The following is a 24,053-nucleotide window of genomic DNA, read 5'->3' on the forward strand; positions in this document are numbered from 1 at the left end:
TTGCTACACTAATGTTGCCAGAAACATGTAAACCATCAAAATAATGCTGGGGGAGATTAATTTTATTATAGGAATTGGGTCCAATCTGCACAGAATGTTAAATTTTCTAATCATACATACATACCAAATAGCTAACAAAAGTATTTGACATTAAATTTAGTGTAACAGGTTTCCGGTACTGGCATCCTACAATGCCACAGTCAGTATTTCCTAGCCATCATTTGTGCTCATAAGGACAGGCGATGAACAGAGCCTTTGCTTCGCACAGTGGTTTACTAAATGCAATGAGTACTATCAGTTCTGAACAGACCACCTGCTGGCATTAAAGACGATTCACTCTAAGTAATGGAATAAATATCTTCATTCTCATCTCCACTATTTATAAAATCTTTTAATTTATATTTTAAACACAGTTTTAGTAGTCTCTATAGAACAACTGTAACTAATTTAAACACAAGTATTACAAACCAGTCACTTCACAAAAGCAAGCTGAAAAATCATCACAAAAGGCAAGAAGAAGCAGCACTAACTCTAAGCATTGTTTATCATTTAAACCAATCATCATTCAAAGCTTATATGAACCCAAAATTCAAGTAAAATGCTTACAAAGAAAGAAAGAAAAAAAACAACTAAGTAGTCTCCCAAAACATTGATTTTATACAGGAAAAAAATAATGTCAACAAAAGGCAGTACAATCTATACTAGAAGTGACAACCAAGGAAAACAGCTAACAGAAGACAGGCTGAGAATAGTTGTGGTTTGGATTTTAGGGGGAACAAATCAATCCTTAGTATCAAGGGCTGAGAATACAAATGCAAGGTCCACTTATCCCTCAACATGAAACGCTTTTTCACTTTTAATATACAACAGGTGTTGTTAACTAGGTCCCTTGCTAGAGATTAATTAATACAGTAATGCTACATCTCCAGACCAGGAAGCAATGACTGAAACATATTCCAATATGATTTTATCAAATGGGGGAATTCAACCTCTCCAGAATACTCCATCAGAATGAATACACTGTCTAGAAATCATGATGCTTTCTATCTAGTCCTCCTGTTACAGACTTACAATTCACAAATTGTGGTTCTATAAAAAATATAGTTCTAAGTGGAACTTTTCCAGACTCTAATGTTTAAAAATCAGATTACTTTACATTTTAGGCACACAAGCTTAAGAACTGTCCATGTATCCCAAAATGTCTCTGAATTTGTCCAAATGCATTAATTATACATACACAAAAGATACATAGTAAAATACTATTGTTTACATATGCCACCAGCATGTGTCATCTTCTCTCCTCCCCCTCCAAGCTATTTTCAAAATGAGGTATTAAAAAAATCCTCATTAACCACTAATCTTATGCTTATAAGAATCTGTAGGACTTCTGTGAAAAGCTTCCTTAAAAGAAATACAAAATCCTGTTGATCTTCTAGGACAAGAACTAGAAACACAATCACACAGAACAATTACACGAAAAGCCCTTTGTAGATAAAATTCTCTACATGAACAAGATAAAGTGGCAAGACAATCTAAAAAAGCTCCATAATGAACCCACAAGTTTTAAAGCAGCATGCTCACAGTGCTGTCAAATACACAGCCTGCATCAGCACAAAGTCTGGAGGAGGCTGTAGCTCCTGGGATGTCAATCCATTTGCACTTAAGCACTTTTGATTACAACCTTCATTTGTCCTGAATCTTTGACTAAAATTTAAAATGTAATTGCAGCTGAAAAGAAGGAAGGCAAAAACCAATTTTTATTTCAAACAATTAATATATGTTAATTAAAATATGTTGTGGTTGCTCGCCTTTCAGTTAGGCTCTTAGGATGCCAACCACCAAGAAATCAATTGTTAGCACTCCCCTATCAGAAGGCAGCACCAGTTTTTTTATTGGAGCATGACTTTTGCTCATGAAAAATCAGTAGAGAATTTGATGGGTCTGCATTTATTGTAGAAAATATTTTCAGAATATAAGTTATTCATAAGCTGATAACCAAAGGTAATGTGGAAACCATCTGAAGCATCTTCTAAGAATATTCTATAGCTATTCATGAAAGATTTATTTGCCAGGCTTTTGGTTCAGAGTATCTACTGCCTCTCAACCTATGAAAGAGAACTTGGAAAAAAAAAAAAAAGGTTTTTTTAAAGTGAAAAATTTATTTCTCTAATCATTATTAAATTAAATACCTGTGTTGTTTGGTTGGTTTATTGCAGGTTGGTTTGTTTGTTTGTGTAAAATTCAATGATTCATTACCTTATGTAATAACTTTAACTGGATTTTTTGTATATTTCTGTGTAAGTAGCATTGACATCTATGGCACACATGTAAAGTCATCTGCTGCAACACTAACTTCAATCTTGTTTATTTCCCCTTTTCCATGAGCAGTGATGCATTTCTGCAAGTGTCAGGGTTTGAAATTTTTACATGCTACCTCTGATTGAAGGCACCTCAGCTCTTTGAATTACACAGCAGAAAGGAACATGGAGGTAAAAAATTTAATTCCCTTCCCTATTCAGACTAAAGAAATCCACAACTGTCTTGAATCATGCCATATCAGCTACAATTAGACACTTCAAACTAGATATAAACTTGAGCAATTTTTCAGGGTGGGAGTGTCTTGTTTTGGTATACGAACAAAAAAGCATATAAAATCCTCAATACTATGAATAATGTTTCCTTTGTACTCCATAAACATACTAAATATAATATAAATATATTTTGCATATGTTCAGTCAGGTGGATACTTGTGTTCCAATACAGTATGATGAGCCAGAAAAAGTACCCAGTTATGCATCAGCTACCTTTTCTGTCTTTTCTTTAAAGCTGGAAATTTCATATTCAATAACTACTATGACAATACGAAAACTTCAAAACCAAGGGCTTAAGTCAGAAATACCCACAGTTGTTCTAACAACATTAACATTACTTAGTATACTACTTAGTATATGATGTACAGGCAAAATATTTCTATTCTCCTTTCTCTCATTAAGACTTGGATCACAACAAACTTATCAGAACTGCCCTCAAAGTATCAGGAAGGAATGACAATTACCATAATTTCCCTGATGATCTTCAACTGCTCCGGTAGGAGTAAGAAGGAACTTCCCTCAATTTCCCCAAGGAGGCACTTAACCTGCTCCCAGGCTTGGTCAGCTCTGCTTGCCTCCCTGCCTATTTTGTCAGATGAGGAAAGGGGTCACCAAGCAGAAAAGACAGAGGCAACTGAAGGCAGGACTAAATTCCATAGACTACAAAAAAATTTTTTTTGCCCCTATTAATTTCTTGAATGACTACTCATGGAAAAATATAAATAGCTGCCAAACTGACCAAAATATTGACATCTGGATGCCCACCTTTCTTCAGTGGTGGAGGAGAAGCCAAGGACTCTATCACACTTGGCAGTACACTGGCATAGGTACCAACTATATGGATTTCTACTGAGAACAAAACCTACAAGTGGATGCACTATGTCCGACTAAGGCCTGTTTTAGCCCAGTTTTCCCTGGTGACTGAGAACTGTTTCTAAACCCAGACACTCCACATGTCTGGGAGAACTCCCATTTTTGATCCTTTGACCCTCACATTCTTTCCCTTGTCTTGTTCTCTCCTCCTATCATACAACTATTTTTCTTTTCTGTTTCACCATACCCCTTCCTTTCATCAGGCCAGTTGTGGGGCTTTGTCAGGGATGCTTAGGAAAGAATAACATATACATATACAATGCCTGCTCAAAGTATTTCTTCAGTCTCTAACCACTTACTGTCCAATGACATCTAGATTTAGATGTGATTTCTAGGTGGAGTCTTGATGCTGTGAAATACGGAGGCTGCACAAGAAGCTCAAATTGCAGTTCCCATTCTGTACCTTCAGTACTGACTCACCCACTGACCAGTGTTTCACAGCCTCATAATTGTACTATTGGTATTTTCAAAGGCTCATGTCTTATTTTTAATTTTTTGCATTTGTACCTATTACAACTGTTTAAGTGACAACATGTCACTTCTTTTCTACAGTAGGTAAAAATCACATCATCATTTGCAGAAAATCAGTAGCATTGTTATTTTTACTTCTTAAAAGCATTACAAGGTAAGACGAGAAGAGGTTAAGAAAATTATCTTCCTCCACTCCTCATTAGTATACAAGCAGAATAAGGGCAGACAACAAATAATACAATTTAATAAGAGCAGTGTCTAATCCATTCATTTATTTGTGTAGAAGGGTCATGTTGCCCTAATGCTACCGACTGATAAATCAGGATTGGGGATGAAGAGCGCAAGTTCACTTGGATCTGTGACAAAATAAATACTATTTTCCTAGGCTGGATCATCTTTGCAAAATAACTATTACATAAACCCAACATTGTCTGCTGCCCTGCAACACAGGGTAGATTGACAGGTAAGTGACTACTAGTTAAAAAAATGAAGGAATCCTTATATGAAGAGAGAGGCTTGCATAATTTACTGTGTTGATACAAAATCAATAAGTAAACCACAAGAAATTTAGGATCAGAAAAAATAACATTTTGGGGTTTATTTACATTTGAAAGATACATTCTGTAACTCCTATGTATTGGTATATTACAGAGAACATTGTCTCAAAATACTGCCTCTGTAAATCATCATCATTCCCAACAAAATGCCAGAAAACAAGCAGTACGGCAAGAACTGGGGAAGGTAGGAGGAAGATATATGATGACACCTGAGGAACGCGGATGAGCAAGCACTCCGAAAAAGAAACTGCAGTTGCCTTTCCTTCTGAAATTGCATAATATTCTGTAGAACTAGACAGTTGATTTCTTTTCCCAAAAATGTTTGCAGTAGGAGTACCACATACAGCTAATGCAACAGTCTCCCAAGAAGCTGTTTCTATCTGTGCTGTTCAAAACTGGTACAATAATTATAGCTGTAAACAGCAGCTACTCATTTAAAACACCATTATAATATGATGATATACAAGCTCAACATCCTAGGATTTCAAAACCAAGTTGTTAGAAGATGACTCCTATAAATTGAGTCATTCTGAATGTCTGTAAGTTTCTCCTGGTAATGCTAAAAATTACAATACTGCCTTGTTCACTGGTGGTGTGACTTTAGGGGACATAACCTCGGTTTACACATAGTTCATGAAAGCCATCATCTTTCTGGACATTAAAGGGGGATTCCACTAGTTCCACTCCAAGCATTATTTCAGTTTTGTACTGAAATAGTACGGTTTTATACTCTGTGCTTTTCCAGAATACATCTTTTTTTTCCTTTGACACCACCAAACTTTCAGGGACAGCTTTGTTCCAGGTATGGAAAGCCTGCTCTAACCAAAGCACAAAGTCTCCTTGATCACAGCTCCTGAAGAGAGATTTGGCATCCTGTGTCAGGGGGTGGCACTTTACCAGCAACAGAAACACATCAAGGAGATGAGAATTCAGACTTAAAAACCCAAGGCTGCTTGCTGGGGAAATGCCCCAGGAAGATGAAGTTCCAAGGGGCTTCCTAGAGTGTGGAGTCTGATGCTCAGGGAAGTCAGCAGTGCTGGACTTCCCCAACTGTGAGAATGGGGAGGGATAAGTGTGGTGAGAGGGCCTATGAGCACTATGAGATGAAGAGGAAGGGACTCAGTGTCACTCACTGTCAGCTGAGGGTCTTGGTTTTGTGATGAAGACAGATCCACACAGTGCAACACTGACGTTCTACAATACAAGTAATGTCTAATAATCCTGAAATTAATAAATCAATAATGGAGGAAAAATCTTACAAAATTCTCTTTTTACGTTTCATATGCCAGCTTTCAAAGAGGCAATTTTCTTTATTGCAGCAGAAGTCAGAGGAATTAACTTTTTTTAAAATTTGTTAATAGAAAACTTCAAGCTACAAATCTCCTGCTGCAGCTCCACAGAAAGCTATTTGTTAGCTGCTAGGAGATTCCTGATTTTGTACCATAGCGAACAGATAAAGTGGAAAGAAAAACCAGGTCAGAGGTGGATACAGACTCTCAATCAGGAAGAAAAAATAAGCAAACAAACTAGCAATGAACAGGCTAAGCATGAAAAAATGTAAACAGAACAAGCAACTGTTATACCAAACCCAGTCATTTATTGCCTCTCTACTACTTAAGTAAGGCCTTTGGCAAGTATTAGGGATAAAGCAGTACATTTTCTCAGTGCTGAAACTGGTAGTCTCAGAGGAGACAAATGAAAGGTCCTGCCAGCCAGGGTGATAAGAATCAGCTAAAGAGAGGAAAAGGTACTCTTGAGGTTAGAAGTCTTATCAATACTAACATTATCTAAGGCCTGCAGCACTGCCAGGTCTCGTGACATTTCCAACACATTTTCTAAAAAGAACAGCAAATAAAGTTCTTTCCCAATAGGGCAAGAAATCTAACATGCAGGCCATTTTATGCCTTCCCATATGACAATAAAAGTCCACTTCTGTAACTTTTCTGCCACGTCAAGATTATGATTTCTGAGTTTGCCCATAGAGTTCCCTCATTTTATTCACTTTGAAACTGACTCCTGCATGCCTTACATCTGTTACATGTCAGTCTTGCACTGGCCAAGACAGAAAACATTTGATTTTCCTCTGCCCCTTTGATCCATCATTCAAGGCTCTGAATTTGCAATACTCCAAAAATCTGAACCCATCAAATATGATCAAACCCATCAAATGCTAGTATGTGGGTGAACTGCAACAATCAGCAAAATACCTCACAGAAGACAAACACAATTTGTGAAGTAATGATCTGCAATGCCCACATGGCTAAGATTCCTGGGATTCCTCAAGAGTCATAAGGAAAATCAAGAACACTGGTACAAGCCAAAAAACACACTTCTGTTTATTCAGTACTTCCACAAGCTGGACATGGACATCATGGAAGGACAAAATACGGTCATGGGATTAACTTCCATTGTTTTGTATCAGGTTCAGGAGAGAAACTGTATGACAATAAGTATATTCGTTTGCTCAGACATACATGTTAGACTATTCATACAATATCCTAAAACAAATAGCCAGACTCTAAGGGCATCCAGGACATTTACACAAATTCTCAAAAAATTTAACTCCAGTTAATGCTGGCCTACATTAAACCCTTATGTTTTGCTATTCTACCACTGCACTTTCCCTGTTCTTGCACAGTATTTATTATAACCAGCACCATAGGCCTTGACTACATATACCTTAATGCAGGAATAAATGCCTCTTTGTTGGTTTCAACAGCTACTAATCATACTGATTACAGCTCCTGGAAAGCTACTGGGAAGCTTGTATTTTAAGTTGTGTTGTATTTATCTGCCAACAAACCCAGTTATATTTCCAAGACAAAAAACTGTTTCTGTGTCTTGAACATGGCAGAATCTGCATCAAAATTATCTTCAACACTGAGTTGCAAGCTAGTATTTAAATTAAAAGTTACTGTTTTATTCCTCCTGACAATCATTTTTCAGTTAGAGTTTCGCTTTTGGAGTTTAATTAATATACGTTAACTGCTTGAAAGAGGATAAAACCAAATGTGCATTTAGCAGCTTTATACCATCCCATATTATACTGTAAGAAGTCTCCATCTTTACCAAAAAAAATGCTGATTTTATCACATGGAGTTCAGTGGTTATCATCACACTTAAAATGAATTTAAAATATTCCAACATATGTATAATCAACGTGTGAATCCTTTTTTTTTTACTACAGTATCAAGAAATTAAGGAAGTGGTATCCACAAACAGTTTGAGTGTTGTATATTTGTGTCTGCAGTTGCACTCATACACTCACAATTGGTAAAATTTTAATACTAAATTCACCCTATATTGTCTGTCGACATGTTCAAAGCTTGGGCAACATTATATACTCAGTTCCTGTGCATGCAGCTTCAATAATATGCACTTCCACAAGGACAGCACCTAATTGAATTTGCTCTTACATGAGAATGCATTTCTTTACTGTATCATTCTCAGCAGACTACACAGACTCAGAGCAGCAGCTTCTGAGTATTTTTATTGGGGGGGAGCAGGTCACACTTTATACTGTCACAAATGCTTGGTTTTCACAGCTTCTGTCACCACTGACAGCACTTTCAGGTAGGTGCAAGCAATGCCATAAACAAACAAGAGCCACATACACATATTTGGACTTAAATTGCTTGCTCATCCTCATATAGGACCAAGCAAAGCTAATCCTCATTTCTCTTTTCCTTTAGCTTAGTGTGTCATTTGCTATGTTCTTTTCACTTTTAGTATAAACCAGCCTTCAGGCACTAAACAACACTAGTTGAATCACCAAGCACTGTTTATCACAAGCTCTAAACAAATAGGATTTCTGTATGGAAAAACTGATCTAAAATGATAAAATGTAAAAGGAATTCAAATTTAGTTTAAGGAAACTTGTCTCAGATATGTCTTGATTCCTGAATATTTTGATTGTAAACATCATTCGAGATATCATGGATACTAAAGATTTTACATGGGCTCAGCCAACAGGGACACTTCATAGAAGAAAAATCCATAAGGTCCTGTTAGGTAAAACACCATCACTTCTGGTTCTGGAACTCCCTGAGCTGTGAATCACTAAAGGCTGGAATAAGCTGGAAAAGGTTGCCCAGAGAGGAGGCAGATGCTCATCTCTGGAAACCTCCAAGGTTAGGTTGGACATGGGTCTGAGCAACCTGTTCTAATTGGAGATGCCCCTGCTCTTTGCAGGGGTGTTGGACTAAGTGAGCTTTAAATATCCCTTTCAAACCAAAACTTCTATGAGAAGTATCTTGGGGAGGTACCATTGTGCTTCTACACCACTCTTACTCTCATCTCAAGGTATCTGCTGCTGACCACCACTGAGAACAAGACACCAGCCAGATGACCTTTGGTGCAATCCAGTATCACTCACAGTCTCTCTCAAACAGCATCATGTACAGCAGCAACACTATCATGGCTTTTCTAGGTGGTTTACAACTATCCCAACAATAAATGTGATTAAAAATGTCATACATAATACTAAGGATTTATGACATTAAAGTTTGACAGCACCTTATCAATGTAATTATTTTTTAAGGATATAAATCAAATTGTTTCTGAATGCCATATCTCATTTACTTTCTTTACTTACTAACTATGAATAAACCCTACATATTTTATTTCAGTATGGAAATAAAATAACAGGATCCCAAAAGGATCTTGTTATGCTAATGTGCTAAATAAATACATAAAAGACATCATCTTTGCCTCAAAAGTACTTGATGTAGGCCAAGAAACAGTAAATGAACAGAAAAACTGAGTACTAAATAACCTGAATAACCTGAATTTGGAACAGGTCATCTGAGTTCAAAATGATTTTGAGAAAAAAGTGAATAAGCAAATAGTGTAACTGATGGCTGAGAGGCCTCCTTTATATGCCCCAGGGTAACCAACTACCGTCACTCAGAGAGTGAATCCATAACCAGTTTGATTCCATAAAATGGGTTTAGAACTCATCTTGTCAGCATATTTAAACAGCTCACACCATACAGTAATTCATTCTTCTGGCCGAAGCAAAAACACAAACAACTAAACACGTGGCCATCTTACACAACAATCACAGAACACGGAGGAGGCACGAAATGAAGAGCAGACAATTCAACCATTCAAACACAAACCAAACCAAAACAAAACCAAGAGTGCACCCTTACAACTAAAAAAAACCAACTAAATGGAAGTATCGAAATTCTGGTTCATTTTAGCAGTTAAAATGTTAATATCTGATTAACACGAGACACTGCACAGCAGTGAATCTCAGTTTTCAAGTGGTATAAAACATCAGTTCTCAAGGAAGTAGCCCTTCTTACCTTAAAACTGCACCACGATTCACACAGAATCAGAGTGAACAGGTTTTACCAATTAACTAAGAAGAACTGCAAGCTATAAAACACACCTTGGATTCAGTACAAGTCTGCAGAGTATAACACTCCTAACACCAGCCTTCTGACACACTTAGGCCAGTGTAATAGAAGGAATCTCCATTCTACAAAAAATTCCCTGCTACAGAAAACAAAACCCAAACCCTACCTCTAGCTAGACACAAACTATACACTTTTGACAATATTTGATGCTGAAAGGCAATTCAAAGAAGTCAGATACTAAACAAAGCAGACATCTCCATGTTTAAGTGTCCAAAAAGTACTTTCAAGAAGATATTTTAAACACCCACTAGCATTAGACTTTTGTTTAGGAAATGCTTTTAAGAAAAGTAAGAGTTGAAACTCTTTCACATCTTTCACATGAGCCATCTCCTATCTGTGCCATTACCACCTAAAAAGTGCACTCCAGTCCCAGTACTATTTAATCTATGTGCACCAGAGATAATACAATTTTTTATGGACTATTTTTATGATTGCTTAGTTTATGCAATTGGAATAAAATAACAAAAGATCTTGAAATGTGTCACAAACTTTCCAACCAAAAGAAAAGAATTCAAACTAAAGGCAGATAATAAATTGAAACAAAAAAAAAGGTTGAGAAATAAATAAAAAATCTAAAACAACATTGCAAAGAATGTTACATTCCTAAACCTCTCCCTCATAATTTTATTCCCCCTCTTTTAAATAAAAAATATTACTAATTTAAAGTTTTGGGCACAGCAGATAAACAGTTATGAAGTTATTTTTTTAATGTTATGATATTCTACAAAATATTTTAAAAAGACACTTTTTTTAATTTATCAATTTCTTAAGAAGCAAAATTCAAAATCTGCAGTAATAAGTAATTTTTTAAGTGCTTCAAAGAAAATGTCTGTACTCACCAGCACTGCCACTTTCTGATTTTTCTTCTGATTGGTTTTCTGGGAAAAAAAAAATAAACAGAAAATAATCACAATGTTTCTGTGTTGATTATTTGAAATTACATCCAACAACTGGGTTGCAATGTAAAGAATGATAAATTATGATAAAATCAAAATTACTGGATTTGATTAATGTTTATAAATACACCTTCTGAGGAATAATTTGCTACCAGGAACAACAAAAAAAAGTCCTTTAGTGCCCAGACTCACTCATAACTTAAATGAGAGAACTCTATTGCACCTCTGACTGAGCTCTGCAAGAACAAAGCTACACATTTATACAAAATCAACAGCAGGATTATGCTCAAGCAATGTACATTATTCATTTATCTCTCTGGTTAGCCTAGCCAAACATTTCTGTATATTACAGAAATAATCAGGGTTCTGCAAAAGAATAGTCTTAATTGGCATTAGGTAACTTTTTGACCTTGATCAACCTCTTCTCTACCCTTTTTACAGGCCATGGAAGAATTTATTTCTTCCAGCTTTTCCTCTCTGATTATTTATCCTACAATGATACTATAGTCCATTGGTATTTTTTGTCAAGTATTTGTACTTGACAAGTACAACAAATATATATAATCAGAAACATGTCCTGTTCCATGTAGCAGAGAATCCTAAGTTTGAAACAGACACAGTGTTGCAAAGTGACTTGCTAAAAAATTATCACTCTGGTGAATGGCAGAGTCAGATTCAGAAGCAGGTTTCTGCAAGAAATTCCAATCCCACATTTCAAGAAATGGCTACCAGTAGATGCATTGTGGTAACCTGAGTTGTAACCCCTACCAAGTCCTGTAAGATTAAACCCCTCCATTAATTTGTCAGTATTATATTTGACTGTTCCTCCTATATTTCTCCTTTTTATGCATCCTCTGATGCATAGAGCAAAAAGAACATTTTCACTTCCCTGAGACACAGTTAGAAATGGTAAAAGATACTTGTCCTTTGCTTTCAACTCAGGCAAGTTACAGCTATCATTGCTATTTACTTACAGGCAAGAGTGAATTACTGCTCTAACTCAGAGAGTAATTTTCAAGTTCAGTTAGGTTGATAATTTCTGCCATTTACAGGCTGGGTATTAAAAGAACTGAAAACATGAAATATTTTAGAAAACCTTCTTCTTGCCACTGATTCTTGCTTTGAAGGCTTCTGTCCCTCTTTTCTCATTGAGATGGCTTGAGAGCCTGAGGAGTAAATGCAAACATAAAAACCAGTATCTTACAGCTCCTTCTTTCTTTACACCAGGTGCCTGTCATTAGTCCCAGCAACGGAAGGCACCTCCTTTCTCTATGAGAAACAATCATTATATGGCCCCTTCCCAGTCATGAGTATTCACAAAGTGAGTAAAGATCCCTGCCAACTTTCAGACATACATCCAGAATAGCCTGTTTGCAGAAAACCAAGTATTTTCTCGTTGATGTAATTTTTTGTGCATATTTGGCACTTTTACAGCATGACATAAAAAAATGCCCAACCAATACCCTAACTCAATTGTAGCTTGGTGAAGGAAACATTCAGTACACACACAAGAAGCAGAGAGGATGAAATGAAGAACATACAAACAAACAAAGATACAAACACCTGCCTGAAGTGAGAAGCGATATGGAACTGGACTTAAAGCTGTTCAATTTCAACTCAGTTTCAATGGAAGACCAGAGCTACCTCATTGAAACTACTGGCAAAGACATTACACTTGAACGTTGCTAAGAGCATCTCTGATTCAAATAGCAATAAACGTACTTCATGTCTACAGGGAAAGTGTGTGTGCTTGTATCTGCCCTCAACAGCAGAGACAAAAAAACAGAAAAAATTCAAGTCTTGCAAAAAAGTGGCATTTTTCTTCCTCATCATTAGATAACTCGGTTTTGTTATGATGAGGTCACAAGTTCTGCTTTAAAAATCTCCTCAGCATTAATATAATGAAGAAGGTAAAGGAAGTTGTACTATGTCTATGAACATATTTCATTCATGCAGACTATAGCTGCTCAGCCTCCTTTACAACATGCAGGAGTTGACAAACGCCAGCAGACTGGGGTTGGTTAGTTGGGGTTTTTTGTTGTTAGTGGTTTTTTTGCTGCTATTGTGGTAGTAGCAGGTGGTGGTAGGGTGTTGGTTTTCCACATATACATCAGTGAGACTGGAAACAAAAGGTATTTTAAATCAATTAAGTTTGCAAAAAGACTATTCCCATCACACTGAGCCCATTCTAACAGACTATATATTTTGTGTGTTATATCCTCAATTGTTTAAATTTGTACAGGAATTAACAGTCTATAGTTTTAATAACAGAAATGAAAATAAAATAGCTTATCCCTGCCAGCCAGCTGAACCTGCTTTACAGTATTTTTTAAACCCTCCAACAAGCATAAGTAATTAAATAAATATCATTTCCATTTTTTTGAGATGGAGAAGGGGTATGATGTAAGCAATTGTTTTTTAAATGGACTGTAAGTCTCAATAATACACACAAAATTTTGAGCCATCAAAATGGTGTCTGTAATTAAACTAGCTTGAGCCTCAAATTCTCCTTTTCTGATCAAGGGTTTAATCTCAAAAATATTTGGAAATTTGCATAAATGTCACAGATTTGAAAGGCTGCTGTTGCTTCTATTACTTTTGATCATGAGGCTGCTGATAGGTTTTCTGCTTCTGCTAACAGTCCAGAAAAGACTGAAGTACATACAAAACAGAACAAAGAAGCATTAGGTAAGATCCCAAAATCTTCTGGAATATGTGGTTAAGTGACAGCCTGAACAGAAACAATTGGAAAGTACTGTTAATGTAGACAGGTACACATCAAAACTCCTCATCAGGCTGCACTAAGATGGCAGAACAGTGAGGGTGTTTATTTCCTAAATAACAGTTTGATGAGGAATTTCAGAATTCAGACACTTATCTAATAGAACTGGAAAAAGTATTACAAGGCATCAAGATTCTGAGCACACTGTATTTTACTGAGAATAATTAAGTCTAATTAAAGAAGTAACTGCTTTAATGAAAGGCTTTTATTAGGGTTTGTTCCCTTCACATTTCTTTAATGGCTGGGCACAGCTGATATTTAAAAATACATATATGCAAAATACAGAATAAAAACCTCTGAATATTCATTTTCACTGGAATACAATTGCTGTATGTTATATGGTAGGTGTGATTTATGTACAAACTCAGAAGAGGTCCTTTCATACATGAGAAGCTGTATAAAGGAAAAAACCCAACAATTCAAAACAATGGGAGAATTTTCAAGGAATGTAGGAATAAAGGAGCTGTTCTTGGGTATATAGGCCGAGTTACATGTATTATTGAACAAGAACACAAGAAAAAATTGAGTGTCACTAACTGAATTTCTGAAGGAGAGAAGGCTCAGGAGACTGAAGAAAAACAAAATATTAAAAGCCAGCAACGTTCTGTGAAGCATGAAACAGTGAGACAGTCCATGCATGAATGCTGCTCAGAAGCAAAGCTCTGGTATGTGCTCTGTCAATGGAATTCTTTGAACACTTTTTACTTTCAGTAAGATGGAAAAAGCGTGAAAGAATTTAAAGATGCAAAAATAGACATACGGCTACCCCACTTATGAAGGGGGAGTTGTGAAGATATATTCAAAATTTAAATAAAATGAATCATCTCATCCAACTTTACAGAAATATCTTATACTTTATCTGTATCTACAGTGTAAAATCTTCTCCTCCACCCATCAGTCCTTTACAGTCTGGGATACAATTGCCTGCCAAGGCCTGTGTTTTCACAAGTCATATTAGTAGCACATTTTTCCAAAAAACCGTTCAATAAGAAACTTTTATCATTATCTCTAACAAAGCTGCAATTTTATTTATATTAAGATCCAGCAAACGTAAACTATTTGCTGGCAGAAAAATTAAGCAATGGGCAATTAAAGCAGTAAGGAAAGCAATGTATAATCATAATCAGAAAAGTGTGCAGTTAAATGTTTAAGAGAAGTGTCTTTCCATTCCTTCAATGAGGAAAGAAACTGTTAAATTACAATATTATCTTATGCTAGGGAGTCTGCCAGTGGGAACATCAAAAAACAATTTTAACCAAATATACCCCATGTATCAGGCCCATGAACTGCCCCTAGATAGTTTCTACCTATATGCACACATGAAGAATTCATTTTGTTCAATAAGGCACATTAAAATATATGCAAAATCTTCTGCTTTTCAACCGCCAAAAAATCACAGCTATGATAGCTGCTGACAAAGATGAGATAAAATGACTGGAAGCACAAATAGCATTGTAGCATAGCAACTGTTGATGTACATATGGTGATGTTTATGGAACAGAATGTGGTTCATATTTAATGCAGAAATAACACCAAAACCAGCCTAGACAGCAAGACCTAGACAGCAAGAGACAAGTGTGCTTTGGATCCCTCTGCAGACATGACAGAAGCCATGCTTCCCATCAGCTTTGCTACACTCATGCTTAGGAATGCCACCACAGGCCCCAGTGATCTGCCCAGCAAGGAGACAATGCAATGTCCACATGTGCAACAGCCTTGCAAAGGGACTAGGGAGATACTTTGCAACTACCGCCTTCAGAGTACCCAGTATTATTCACTGGGGCTATTTCAAATTACAGAAAAAGGAAAATAAAAGAAGTAAAAATAAATGGGAGAAATCCCAGAGCTAATCCAAACAGAAGATGCAGCATGCGTGAAATCCAGCACAGGACAGATTTTTAACAGTGTCTGGGATGGGAGCCACTTTACCAAGCTTCCTATTAGCTCAGACACACACAGCAGAAGAACAAGAAACTGCAACTCATTACACTTTGGACACAATAAATCACATCTTAGAAGAGCCTAGTGCTGTCCATTAAGAAATAAGGGACCACCAGAGATGCAGACATTTACAATAAAAGAACTAAAGAATTCCTTCCAACACTACAAGTAGGAGAAGCAAGTTCAGTTAAGACAAAGCAAAACAAAACCCACAGAAAATCCATTCAGAAGACTAGAAATTACATCATGCAGAAAATATTAAATTACTTGTCAAATTTGATTTTTTTGCTTGCTCTAAGTGACCTGATGAGTCAATGTGAAGTGCTGAATTATCCAGAATATATAAACTGCCTACAGCATCTTCCAAGATCACAGCATATTTCAGAAAAGCCATCAAAAAGACAGTCACTCCAACATAAGGATCCCAGGCTTAAAAGACTACACAAAGAATAGATCTCAGAATATTCAATGTCCTCAAAAAAAGGGTGGAAGGGGGAACAAATCACAAACCCACAATCAAAAAAAAAAACCCTCACCTTGTACAAAACAAACCCAACTGCTTTAAGCCATTTGCCCTGGTTGATTTAAGTCAGTCCTCAGTAAGGGTACTGACTGAGAGCAATACTGCATCTTTTTTATCCATCTTTCATTGCCTAATTCCTCAACTGCACTCTTCTAGATGACATCTACAGTTCCATACCAGCTTAATCTTTGGCCCATGGTTCAAACTGACATATTGCTTGTGTTACATGGTGCAATTAAAAAAAAATTAAAAAAAGAAAAAGGACAAGATGCTTTTCAGAAAAAAAAATATGCTAATTATAATATGAAGACTCATTCCTGTGAACCTAGGAATGAATGAATTTCAGTTTCCTATTATTGCCTTACTGTGGATCGACTGATGTGCAAAGATATGTAAGTTCTTATTGAGTGTTTTTTCATGGTCAATATAGTGGGTTTTTCCATGGGGATTTTCTGGTATCCAATACAGTAGCAGCCTTTCTTTCAGTCCACCCTTCAGACACCTGTTTTCCCACTAGCCATAATTCACTTTCAAATTTGTTGAAAATGGACATGGAGCTCAAAACATGCCTACACATTTAAGCACATGAGTGTAACCTCAGAAACATGGTGCATGTAAGGAATCTGACAGGAATTTGGAATATTTGTGTCATGTTCATTTTTCAAAGAAAAAAAAAAAAAAAAAAATCAAACAAGAAAAGCACAATAAAGTACATTTTTGACTGTACTGTCACTGTACCAACTTAAATGTAACAGCAAAAATTTTAGCCATTTTGCATTTAAATCAGTTTCAGGAAAACTCACTGACTGCATGTTATGCTTGCTAATCTCAAACAAAAACGATTTTGACAGGGCCTATGCTTATTCAGTGCTTCATCCCAATCATTTCTCATGTAACTAACCACCCTTTGCTCTAATAACTTCTACTCAGTAAATCCATGGTCCTCAAATAACTATTTCTACTTGCTGGAAAATGCAAAATTTTTAATTGATTAAATTTAAAAAAAATGAACAGAGGAAAAATCAGCATTGTTATAAAATTATATTCACAGCTGAGACCAATTCAAGGAGAAAAGACCAAATACTAGTTCATACAAAAAATACATGGGAACACAAAATCATGTTTTTTCAGTAAAAACCCTAAAGGAGAATGTACACAATGTACTGCACTCTGTATTGCATTCCACATTCCCCCTGCTGTCTCCAGCAGACTCAGAGCTGAAATGTACATGATAACCCCGGAGAACTTAAATCAGTTGCCTGATCACACCAAGTAAACAGACAGACACAAAAAAATTACAACAGTGTTATTTACACAGAAAACACCAAAACTGCCAAAATCTGACTTACGAGTCTTCTGTCTTTTACAGCACTGGGTTTATTGAAAGCAGACATACTGGTAAAGTCATAACAACTTTAATTCTAACTTACCTACTGAAGTTTCTGTGAACACTGTTAAGGTCTGTCCTCCCACACTTTGCAGAAGAAATGGATGTTCTCTTGGTGCACTGACTGAAGCAGGCTTTCCTCCAATATCATTGATGCTTGCAAGCTCTTCATTCAAAGTAAATGACACCTAACAGTCACAATTGCCACAGTGTTACCAAACAGACTCAACTGCATTGTTTCCCAAGTTAGGGGGAAACAAAAAGAGAGAAAACATAAGTAGTATAGCATATTTCTACTTCAAAAATAAAGAGTGATATAAGAGTCCTTCCACGCTGATCTCCTGTTGAAATACAGAATTCAAAGCTTTCATGTACTTAATAAAATTTACTCAGCTTTCAAAAAGTTGTAAATTACCTCCTCCTGAAGTCAGAGAACAACTTGATTTTACTTGTTAAAATAAACAGCATAATAGGTTTTCAGCCATTGCTCAGTATGAGTGCTGAAAAATGTTTTGCACAGCCAGCTGAGTTCCAGAAAAAGTGCTGAAGTACCACAAGTGTTACTAGCCTGGGCCTCCTGAATTGCACACAGCCCAGAAGAGGTTTAACCACAGCTCCTTTGCCATGTTCACGTTGTACACTCAATAGTGAAGCTAAGGAAGCTTGAAGAGGGATACCTCACACCAGCACTGCATGCTTTTCCTGTGCATCCTCCTTAGCCTTTTGTACTAACACATCTCAAAGTGTCTGAAGACGAGGTAAACAAAGTGAGGGAACAGGGACCTGATGCAAGCCTCACAGGCATCTATGGGCAGAGCTACTAACAGAATTCTCTCCTCCTGATTCAGTGGTACAATGCTTCACTAGAGGTATAACAAAAAATATGTGACGTTAGAAACCAGCATGTTCTAAACAGTTTTCAGAATTCAAAATATAAACTTTAGCAATTACTTACTTCTGTTCTTCCTTGATTTCTGAAAAAGAAAATATTTAATATTTAATAAATATATAAATATTTAAAATATATTTAACAATGTTTCCTTAACCTAATTCCTCAAGTTTAACTTTCCTGATAAAAAAAGCAAATTTGAATTCTGCTTTTGTTATTCATCTTCACTGCTGAGCTGTTCAATTTTTTGTTAAGCTGATGCCCAAGAATAAATGGGAAAAGTCAGCATGTAAGGACAGAAGCAGCAAAATAACACATGCAAATAAAAGCAAATTCTGCAGTTAGGTTTCCTCAAACCTAGGAAATCAAACCTCATGTAATGGGACAGAGTGACTCCCCAGTATAATTTTGTACAATTTATATTCCTAATCACTACACAAGCAAACACTACTCATGGATCACAGAAATATGCACACTGTTGGCAAGAAAAAGGATTATGTCTTAGAACAGGTGCAATATATTCTTATTTTATACAGATAATTTCTAAGAAATGCAACCAGTAAATGTAGAGTAAAGGCTTACTTGACAATCCTTAGTTTTCCCACTTCACCTCTTCCTGAAGCTTTACTCCACTGTTGTGACAAGTATTTGGGGACCTAAGAAAAGACAACAGATTTCAAGAAAAACAGATTTTAAAATTCTGTACAAACTGTGTATGGGTAAATACTTTAAATGCTTTTACCCTGACTGCTTCAGAATAAAGTATGAGCTAAATATAGTAGACAATAGAGAGCCATAGATGGTTTTGGTTGGCAGGGGCCTTAACAAACATCTAGTCCAAACCCCCAGCAATGAGTAAAGACATCTGCAACAAGATCAGTTTGCTCAGAGCTCCATCCAACCTGACCCTGAATGCCTCCAGGGATGCCACATCCACAGCTTGTCTGGGCAACCTGTGCCAGTGCCTCACCACCCTCATTATAAAACATTTCTTCTTTACATCTAGACTAAATCCACCCTCCTTTCACTTAAAACCTTTTACTCCTTGTCCAACTACTATAGGCCCTACTAAAAAATCTGTTCTCATCTTTCTCATCAGCCCCCCTGAGGCACTGGAAGACACCTGTAAGGTCTCCCTGGAGCCTTTTCCCCTCCAGGCTGAGCAGACCCAGCTCTCTTCATCTGTCTCTCTCATCTGTCAGGTGCTCCAGTTCTGTGATCATCTTTGTGGTCCCATTTGTACCTGCTGCAGCAAGTCCACATCCTTCTTATGCTGGGGGCCCCAGAGCAGGATTCAGCAATCCAGGGGGGGTCTCACCAGAATCCCCTCCCTTGACATACTGCCCATGAGTCTTTTGTTGCAGCCCTGGAAAGAATTGCCTTTCTGGGCTGCAAGTGTGCATTGCCAGCTCATGTCCAGCCTCTCATTGACCAACACCCCCTCAGAGCTGCTCTCAGTCCTTTCCTCCCCAAGCACTGATCCTGGGGGTTACCCCAACCCAAGTGCAGGACCTTGTGCTTGGCCTTGTTGAACTTAATGAAGCTCATGCAAGCCCACTTCTTGAGCTTTTATATACATACACATGTACACACACACACACATATACACATATGTGTACATATATTAAGTTAGAGAGAGTAAATAGAATAATGTAGCACAAAAGTAGCACCAGTGTAGAGTCTCAAATGAGAAAAATCTTAGTAACTTCAATCTCAAATACTACTATCCAATCATAAAAGGCAGAAAAAGATCAGCATCATATTCTTAAACTGAGGAGTCTCAATATTTTATCGGGTAAAATTATACTTTTAAATATTAATTAGAAATTATCATCTCTCTGGGAAAAAAAAATCAACCAACCAATCACAGCAATGAGAAGTTCAGCAATTTCTGCTGTGAAGGGAAGGCTTAGAGTCTGGGAACCTCAGACATGTTGAGCAAAAGACCACAGCCTACTGCCACTCCTCCAACAGCAGAACCACCCTAGGCAAATCTGCCTCACATCACTCATTCCCAGCTCTTCACTGCATTGGGCAAAGTCTTTGTGCAGCTGGTCAGTATATGGAAAGAGCAGACTGGTCTAGCTAGGAGCAGTGGCTGACTTCTTTGTTTTAGTTGTGCTGATTTTGTGTTTAACAGGTGGAACAACCAAAGCAGCTCCCCAACCCATTTTCCAGAACAACTCCACAAAGTAGTGATTAGTCCAGGGACAGGAACAAGACCTGCATAAACTGAGAATTAAAGGCTGCTGCAGTGCTGTTACCTCACCTACACACTAATTCCTTCAGTTGCAAAGGCTGTGGTATCTGCAGCATTGGGTGACCTGGACTCAAAATGTACAATAAAGGCTCTGGCAAGGAGCACACTACTCAGAAGTGTGTCAGTTCTTTACTGGCACAGCAAAGTTTGTCCTGGCTCACACAGTCCACAGCTACTGAAAACATCTGTGCCCACGTGAAAAAACAGTGTGTGGCACAGCTAGTAACAAAGATAAATACACTAAGCTATGCCTGGGGCATTTTCTGTTTCAAGCAGCAAAGCACTTTGAAGCCTAATTTTTGTCTTGCATAGAGTAAAAACTAAGCCAAGCTGGGGAGAAAAAGAGCCTGTTCCAATAACTTGCTAACAAAGAACAACCTCCTAACTTCCTAAGGCTCAAATTAAATTAACACTAACTTTGTATTTATCAGTTCTTCAAGAACTCCAGATCTTGGAACTGGTGCTTAGTTAGCATTTACCTTTAGACTCACAGCACCCCATGAAGTACATGTGGAATAGCTACAAAATCAAGATGCCTCCAACTGCTCAGACAAACTAAATGGCAGTCTGGGTTCCCATAAAGTTCAGACAACTTTGGTCAAAATACCACAAAAGCACAACAGAAAGGCACAAATTGGCACAATCTATTGGTATGTATCTATGAATATCTATTGGTGTATATATATGAAAGTGGCAACTTTCTACAGTAGGTCCCATGCCAGATCAGATATGGTCTTCTTTCTAAAGTCAAGATAAATGCTATGACATGCTCCAGCTGGCTCAACAGAAATATTATTGCATGCTTGCTTCTAATCTCTATTTATACTGCCAGATAATAAGGTAGATGCACATTCAGTATGAGTGGACAAGGAGTGAAGGGCTCTCATGGTGTTAAAATCACTGACTTGCTATATAATACATTCAGACTGGGAATTAAGTCAGATTAAGAGGTTGCAGATCAATCATACTGCATGGGATGGTCTCAAAGAGTGCATTTAATCATCTTTCTGCTGGCCTACCTGCAGTCAAGGGCTATGCAGAGCAAGACAAAGCATTATGAAGGGCTGTGATCAAAGGATTACTTCCAGTTATCCATAGGTACTTCAGATAAAACCAGGTGCTGCTCACAAACCCACATGCTAATGACATAAACAATCAGGAAAGAATAAACAAAGTCTTAAATGCCACAGACATCTTATTTTGCACCTTTCTTTTAATTTTAACATAATAATTATGGTAAAGAGTCAGGTTTCAAAATCTTAACAATCCTTGAAAGAACACACAGAAAACTAGAGCAACCTGTTTCTACAGGGCAGAATTTTCACAGATCCCACAGGAGGATCTTGAAAACTACATACGCACAGAAAGAGCAACCTGTGGATAGAGTGCCTGCCCAACCAAAAGGCAACTGAATGTAACCTTTCAGGACAAGTGGTCTTTATTCTGGGATTTGTAGGTAAGAAGACTCTTCTCTCCAAAAAAGAAAAAAATGTACAGTTTAATCACTAGAACAAATGTGACGTAATAAGGAGCATCACTTCAAGCCCTCTTCCCACTGCTGTTCTCCTCTTGCTACTCCCATCACAGCACTGCCCAGGCTGCAGTACATGAGGCATGCTACAGGCAGTGTAGGACATGAGGGCCCCTGCTCCACTCATCTTTCAGCCTGGGCACAGCTTCCTACCCTCCTTTAGAAGAGAACACACAAGCAGTCCCTCTCTGTAACAAACTACTTCCATTTTTCTCCAAAAAACTAAATTAGCTCTTTCTCTATATAGCAATACATATGCAGTGCATACAACAGAAACTAAGGCTGATGTCAGATTCTATGTTTAAATTTTTCTTTGAACATACAAAAAATAATTAAATAAAGATATAATCTTTCTAGCTGTAGGACAATGCAGCAGATTAAATAAAAAATCTGACCAACACACTCAGGGAGCAAGAAATTAACATTCTAATGGCTAACACTAAATGGCCTTCACTTTACCACAAGTACATAACCAAATACTACTACTATTTCTCTACCTTAGCTTTCACTGAAAACACAGAAATAAAAATCTAGCGGCTTTCTGGATTTGTACTAAAGCAACTCAGTCTCTTTATGGTACCTCTTTTACTGCTCATGCTTCTAAAATACTCATCACTACATTTTTTTATTGCCTGTTAAGTAGTCTCTCTGGACTACTTCCTGTGCTAGCACAATGCATGCTAAAAGGAAATCAAATAAGCCAGGCTTTTTATTCCATCAGAACTGAATGCTCTCTCCCTCAAAGGAAGGATAAATTCATCCTTGTTGTCCTAGCTAGTGAACATAAAAAATACAGGTACTATGCACTGTCTTGCCTCTGACCTGGAAGTCCTACTAACAGATGTGGCTGTTTCCAAGTGCAAGTCTAAAGGAAATCAAAGGATAAAATCCTGCATAGCCCATGGTCTATCAGTGCTAGCATCTTTTCAATATTTTTTACTATCATTACTATACAAGAAGACAGATGTAAGTTCAGAACACATGCATGAAGGACTACATCAACATTTACTTGGAAGAGTAATACTCCAGCTTTCCTTTCAGTCCTGTTTTCTCATTAAACAGAGTGGCACCAACTGTAAGAACAAATGTGCCTGAAAATTCCTTGCTTCAGGAAACATCAAACTGTATCAGACTAAAGGACAAACAAGTTCAGTATCCTGTCCCCAAATACAGCCAATGGCAGTTACTTCAGGAGGAACATACGAAGAAAATTGATTTCCCCAGCATGCTCTTCTAATTTCTAGGGTGTTTTAGCAGACATGGAGTTTGTCAGCATATTACTTTTTAATCTCTCAATTCAATTTTCTTGCCTGAATTTGACTGTGTTTGAGCTTTGGTGAAGTTTTGAAATTCAGAACTTCTAACTGTAAGAAGTTACAAAATTTAACTACACATTGTGCAAAACAGTACTTCCTTTGATCTTGCTGAGCCCCACCAATGAATTAATCTGACACACCTCTAATTCTTGTGTTTGAACTGATTCTTTCCTGTTCACTTTTGCCTATTCACTTCTTCCTTATCCATCCCTGACACTACTCATTGCTTCAGATCTCTTCAATATTTCCAAATCAATCCTCTTGCCAGCCTAAAAGGTAACAAAGCATTCAGGAGTTCCCTCCACAGCCATCATTTCTTGTTGTCAAGACCAGACCTGGTGCTCTCCTCTATACTGTTCCCAGGTCCACTGTACACCTTCCACAGCAGGGGAGATGAGACCATGGCTACACAGAGCATTCTGGATAGAGGCAACATGATGGTACAATAATATTTTCTCTTTTGTTTTCTGTGTCTGTTGTAATCATGTCCAATGTTAACTCTGCTCATTTGACATGTTCTTATACAGTTATCTCCATGTACAAAAAAAACCCACTCCTCCTGAATGACAACAATCAGCAGAAGCCCAACTGCTGCATACAAATAATTTGGATC

General features: G+C 37.3%; 1 protein-coding gene across 1 annotated transcript in view; it reads right to left on the bottom strand.

Annotated features, from left to right (window-relative positions):
* The window catches only part of GTF2F2 (general transcription factor IIF subunit 2), a 79,323-nt gene that overhangs the window by 53,712 nt on the left and 1,558 nt on the right, over positions 1-24,053 (bottom strand). The window contains exons 2-5 of the mRNA XM_053935153.1: positions 18,916-18,989; positions 18,400-18,418; positions 17,488-17,632; positions 10,755-10,793 (exon numbers count right to left, since the gene is read on the bottom strand). Coding sequence (XP_053791128.1) covers positions 10,755-10,793; positions 17,488-17,632; positions 18,400-18,418; positions 18,916-18,989 — 277 coding nt within the window. The remainder of the gene's footprint in view (positions 1-10,754; positions 10,794-17,487; positions 17,633-18,399; positions 18,419-18,915; positions 18,990-24,053) is intronic.

This window comes from Vidua chalybeata, chromosome 2 (genome assembly GCF_026979565.1).
Source record: "Vidua chalybeata isolate OUT-0048 chromosome 2, bVidCha1 merged haplotype, whole genome shotgun sequence".
NCBI classification, from domain to species: domain Eukaryota; kingdom Metazoa; phylum Chordata; class Aves; order Passeriformes; family Viduidae; genus Vidua; species Vidua chalybeata.